Here is a 6577-nt window from a genome sequence, read left to right as displayed (position 1 = left end):
AAAAAAGTGAGAATTCATCGAATTTCAAACCCATTATCTCGGTTTTTAGTTTCATTATTTAGAGTTTACTTGTAATAAAAAAATGTATACCTCTAATATTGATCTTAGTTGGTGTTATACTTTTCTTATGTAGAAAACTTTGTTTCTCAACCTTTTCTTATATCCATTTATATTTCTCAAATGTCATATATAATAAAAAAAAAATATTGTAATTTCAATTAGCATCTCCTTTTATATAAATAAAATAAGATTAAAATAACCTTAAATACTTATTATGTATAAATCAAGTAGATTTAATTATGTATTTCTAAGATAATTAGGTTATAAAGTAAAAAGAAAAATATTGTAACTTTTTGTAAGTTATATGTTTAACTATTTTGGTAAATTTTATTACATTTTTGTTTTAAATGTAAAAAGTTAGGAGTTACTAGTATCCTTGTCAAGTTTTTTTTTTTTTTTTTTTTCAAATATAGTGTATTAAGATGTTTTTAAAACTTAGATGAGGTTAATTATCAATATGTGAAATAATGACTTGATATTATGTTTTATAACTGTTAAATGATATATATTAAAAGTGAATTAATGAACAAGCGTTCACATTTTAAAATATAGTGTAAATTACAGTATGTAAAAGTAGAGGGTGTACAATATTATGTTTATAAATAAAATATAGAGGAACATGTAATGTTTTGACGTGGATGCTATTTAACATAACTATTAATCATGTAAGATAATCCAAAAATAATGTTTAAAACTAACTTTTCTTTCCAGAGAAAATGGTTTAATCACTCATAAAACCAACATCTTAGAATGCTTGTCACGCATTCTTAAAATGTTTCTAAAATGAGACAAGTTATGGTCCATTTATATCTGTTGCAGATGTTTGTGTGGTTTAGAGCACCGTAATGTCATTTCCAACACCAACTCAAAAGTTTGTTCAGTTTAATCAAATTATTGTTTGGTTACATTGAACAATGAAAATGAAACAACGCAATTATTATATATAGAAGGAGTTTATAAGATATTTTTAGTAGTAAAATTGGATGAGAGACTTATAAGATGATTTAGTAGTAAAATTGAAAGAGATGGTGAAAGAAATTATAGATACTAACTCTCAAAAAGATTATTATATATAAAAAACGCAACACTGTTAGAGGTTGAAAATGGTCGAGAGCCGTCGAGGCCTAACAAGACCGAGATCTATCGAAAAAGTCTTTGTACATTGACATTAGCATGTCCTCCTTATTAGAGGGATTTCTAACTTACATTATGTGTTCATCTTACTTCTCCTTAGTATCACATAATTTCTTCACAATTTATACCTGGACCCCACTCTAGGCACCATTATTCTTATAAGGCCGAGTAGATCCCGTAAAGATTCTTCAAACTTTTTCTAGTAAAAATTTCTTACTCTTCAAATCGAGATGTTCTAGGTTCACGTTTGTTCAAGATAGAAAATGAGTTTGCATATAGAAGACACTCTGATGTCCAAGTTAGTCGGCGCATCAAATAACAATTAATGTAGTAATAATGAACGTAAATTACTTACCTCGACCATTGTACTATTTATAGGTTAATTATGACGTTTGTGGACCTTTACATATATGGGTCTAGATGAGCTCATACCTATATGGGTCTAGATAGGCCCAATGGCAACCGATTTACCTCATGAGTCAATTGTTTGAACCAAATTTTGCTAAGTTAAAGTAATACTCTATTAGCTTTGATAGTTTAAAAGGTACCCAGACGAGCTGACTTATGACTGGATAATAGTGATCATACATACCAATTTGTGGCCTATAGAAACAAGGTCGGCTTGTGACCGAGTAGAAATAGTCGGACAAGTCGGCTTGTGGCCGAAACGATCACGCATGTAAGCTCAAATGTCTCATAGGTAACACATTGCTTTCAATAGGTGGTATTATCCTTCAACAAACGACATATAAGCCTTGGTAGCCAATATATAAGCCTCCACAAGTAGCATACAAGCCTTAATAGGTTACATACAAGTTTTAATAAGTAACATACATATGATGTATTTTGGTAATCGACACTTGATAAGCAATACTTAACTCTTAGTAAACTATACCTGACTCTAACTCTGGTAATGAGCAAAAGGTAAACATATAAAATATATTAATTTAAAGAAGTTTATCTTAAAAAAACAACTTATTTATTTTTAGTGATTAGAAATATAAGCCCTTACTATATTTGCATAAATTATCTTATAATAAAATATGCTTTTAGAAAAATATAATTTCAGTATAAATAAATAAATCTTTTATTAATTTATCGACTTATTATTGTATATGGTTTTGATATAAATATGAATATTGATAAAATTATGCATAACGAAAATAAATGTTTGATGGTTTGAAGAAAATTTGTATAAAATGGGAGGGATTGAACAAGATTACTTTGTTATATAAATTTGAACATCATGATACTATAAGACTATAATGAAATAATTTAATTTTTTTCAAATTTTTTATTTCTATACTTTAAAATTTTAATTTATAGTTGGTATCAAGCCAAATGGGAGATCAATATTATTTGTTACAAACACCAAAAAAAAAAACAAAATTTAAAACTAGAGTGTGTGACTATTATTTTTATAATAAAATATATAGGAATATGTATTGTTTTAAAATGTGGATGCTATTTAACATAACGATTAATCATGTAAGATAATCCAAAAATAATGTTTAAAAAATAACTTTTCTTTTCAGAAAAAATTGTTTAATCACTCATAAAGCCAACATTTAGAATGCATGTCATGATTTAAAATGTTTCTAAAACTATATTACACTGACCATAGGATTCCCACAAGTGTCAAATATGTAAAACAGTTGGAGGATGAAGATAGACCACACATTTTTAAAATGAGAGACAAGTTATGGTCCATTTTTATCCCGTTGGGATGCTTCTGTGGTTTAGAGCACCGTAATGTCATTTCCAAGACCAACTCAATAGTTTGTTCAGTTTAATCAAATTATTGTTTGGTTACATTGAACAATGAAAATGAAACAAGGCAATTATTATATATAGAAGGAGTTATAAGATATTCTTAGTAGTAAAATTGGATGAGAGACTTATAAGATAATTTAGTAGTAAAATTGAAAGAGATAGTGAAAGAAATTATAGATACTAAGTCTCAAAAAGATTATTAATAATATGTCTAATTGAAAAAACCCAACACTAGTATACTAATTATTTTTCTTCAACACAACAACTACAATATATATAATGCATTTGAGAAACCCTAGATGCAAACTTCTGGCTATGCTTTCCTAGTCATCGATATCGTAATGTTACTGAACTCAGTTTTACACTTAGACATACGATCGGCCAGAATTTTCTGGAAACGGCTGAAAACCTCTTCAATGATATGTCCACCAAAGTGGCTAACCAGCATAGGTTCCGCCACAGACCTCATGCACTGTGCCAGGTTATATCCACTCTCACTAAGTGATTCAGACCTTTCATATTCAAACTCAAGAGCGTTCCAATCTTCAAGAGGATTCCAATTGACCTGGCACACCTCTACACGATTGATCATAAACGACCCTTCTTTAAGAACTTCCAATTTCACTTCAGATGGTGATGGAGTGTACTGTGGGATGTTAAGACTATCCAATTGCTCTTCCTTTATTATTCCCTGCATATATTCATGTATATGTTTGAGAAATCAGTTATCCAAAGTCCGCTGAATATACAAAGCATACCATCAAGTCCTTACCTGCACACACATTTCACTAAGAGCCATAGCCATAAGCTCCCAAATAAGGTAGCCACCCTCCATGCTAGCTGGATCCTTGGCATCGTTTCTTCTTCCCAAAATTGTGAGAACCATACGACCTTCTTCAACCAGTTCCTCCGCACGACATTTGAGAAAACAAGAGAAATCTCTTTGAAATTGGTGGTAGTAAGCTCTCGCAACATCTGGTGGGCTTGTTCTTCCTATATAAAGGTTCCCCCTGTTGTTCTCTATACCCTCAGGAACCTATCAATCATCAATAAATTACAGTTATTACTTCCATTCTATGTAGTATTAGGCACAACTACTAAATACACATTTACCTTAGATAGCCATTGAAGGCTGTAAGAGGAATGAACAAAATGAAGACTTTGATCTGGGAAAACCCTGCCATAGAAAGAACCCGGAACTCCGGAGAAGTAGCATGGACCAATCCCACCTTTCACTTCTGTTTGCAATTTCTCTTTAAAGTTGTCAAGGGAATTAAAGATGCTGTTGAAGTCATTCCCAGGAAGATCATTCAGAAACACCCTGTACTCTGGAGATTTATGGTTCAGCTTCCGACAAAGCTTCTCCAGGGTCTTGATGAGTTCAGACACCACAGAGAAAGTGTTTGGTCCAGAAGAGCAACCCAAATCTGCAATTGCCAAGCTTCTCGGGAGTGTGTTGCTATACAAACTAATAATGGCTTCCTCTCTTATGGGCTTCGATAAAGTAATAGCCTTTTTCTGTAAATCAATGGCAGACATAACAATCACTACTCTCTGGTCGTACTTTTGTTGTCCTACAATACGTGGTTCAAACATATGCATGTGTTTCACTTAATTTTGAAAAGAACTTACAATAATGTATGTTTAGTTTCATGAAATTGTATCTCCTTTTGTTTTAACTCTTCTGGTACAAATGAGTACACCGGTTGTTAACATGGATGTACTTCAATTAATTTTAGAAAAAAATACACAAATAATTTGATTAATGAAATTTGATCTCCTATTTTTTAACACCTCAAGCACATACCTTTTAAATACAGGATTAATGTAATATTAAAAGGATGCTTTTGTAATTTTCTTTTGCTGTAAAAGAACTATTTGTGTAGTTTAACATCAGATCACGAATATATATGAACTTTACGTTAGGTTTAAAACCTAAAGATACAATATTTTGGGACAATATAAATTACATACTTTTACTCTTTCATCTTTATGTTTATATTTGTTTTAGTTCTTACATTATAGATTAAAAATTAATAAAATGATAATTAAAATCCGTCACAACAATATCTATGGTTGCAAACATGTTTCTACAAGGGTAATTGACACATTGATTCTTGTAACAGGTACAATAACATTTATAATTTGCAAAAAAAATTAAAAAAAATGTACTTCCTTTTTTTTTACATGGATTGGTGAATTGATTAAAGAAATGTGACTAGACTCATTTCAATAAAAATGTCTTAAATTTTGTTACTTAAGTACAACACCATTGACTGATAAAATTTGTTGGAAGTCTCACATCGACTAAAGATGAGGCCATTTAAGTGTATATAAGTGGGTACAAATCTCACCCTACAAGCCGGTTTTGTGGGATTAAGTTAGGCTTAAAGTCCACTTTTAAAATGGTAAAATCTCACCCTACAAGTTGGTCTTATAGGGTTGACTTAGGCTTAAAATCCACTTCTAACAAAATTCATTAATATATAAATAAAAATGATGTTATAAAAAGAAGATTTTGATTTGGGTAGAATGAAGAGAGAAGGTTTGTTAGTATATATACCTGAACAAAGGAGTTGTTTGCATAGCTTGTTTTTCCAGCACCACCGTTCATGCGCAGTACCTGTGCTACCTCCATTCTTCTATCTGATCTTCTTATATGCTTTTCACTCTTTGTTTTTATTTTTTCTTCTGTTGTGTGATTCTAGTTCATACCACATACCCATATTTATAGACATATACTGATATGATCATGCTCCTTTTTCACAAGAAACTCATGTTTTCTTATAACATAAATATCTTTAGTTTCCTGATTATCTTAAAATCTCATCAGAAGTTATCATTGGTCCAAAATGTCATTTATGGTTCGTCGTCACATGAGCCCTATATGGTCCTTCATTTATGGCACTTAATTCATAAAAGAAAAATATGACCCATGAAAAGAAAGTGATTATAAAGTTTGAATGGACGCATCTATCTCGGATAACCGTGCATACTTTAAACGTGAAAAGAAATAGTTAGCTTTATTTATACGAAACTAGTAAAAACAGCATACCCTTTTTTTATGGTAATTAATTATTTTAATTTAAAAATTATTAAATTTAAATAATAAATTATTACTTAAAAAATCATAAAAATTTATGTAAACAAATGGATGAACACTAGTTACAATAATCTCTAAATTTTTAATTTATATGAATAAATGTACAATAACTAACAAGATACTCTTATAAAAGAACTCAAAATTTAATATCACAAATTTTAAAGCTAAAAAAAAATTATAAAAGGATTTGATTATCAAAATTAAACATATAAAAATAAAACTTGTATACTTCACTTCTAATTAAAACCAATATATATAGTTGCACGAAATGAAAAGTAAATATTTTCTAAATTTTAGTATTAGTTAAAATTAATTTACAATTTAATTCTATAAAAAAAAATACACATTAAGCTTTATGTGTGTGTTAATTTTAAATTTTAAAGTTATTTTAACTTAGTGTGCACATATAATGTTTTGCAAAAGTGAAAAAAATATTAATTGTTTCTTTATTTTAAATATGTTTAAAGATATATTTTAAATTTAATTCAATTTAAAAAAAAATAAATA

At 29.4% G+C, this 6577-nt stretch overlaps 1 protein-coding gene across 1 annotated transcript; it reads right to left on the bottom strand.

The window, feature by feature from the left end:
• Nucleotides 1-3141: 3141 nt before the first annotated feature.
• LOC106768229 (salicylate carboxymethyltransferase-like) lies at nt 3142-5648 on the bottom strand. Its single transcript, XM_014653234.2, has 4 exons — nt 5531-5648; nt 4081-4485; nt 3740-4003; nt 3142-3658 (listed from the first exon to the last, which is right to left on the bottom strand). The coding sequence occupies exons 1-4, from the start codon at nt 5603-5605 to the stop codon at nt 3281-3283; spliced, it is 1122 nt and encodes a 373-aa protein (XP_014508720.1). The 5' UTR covers nt 5606-5648; the 3' UTR covers nt 3142-3280.
• Between the last annotated feature and the right edge of the window lie 929 nt (nt 5649-6577).

Source organism: Vigna radiata, chromosome 7 (assembly GCF_000741045.1).
Source record: "Vigna radiata var. radiata cultivar VC1973A chromosome 7, Vradiata_ver6, whole genome shotgun sequence".
NCBI classification, from domain to species: domain Eukaryota; kingdom Viridiplantae; phylum Streptophyta; class Magnoliopsida; order Fabales; family Fabaceae; genus Vigna; species Vigna radiata.
Note: the sequence above shows the minus strand (reverse complement) of the source record. Positions and strands in the feature narration are given on the sequence as shown.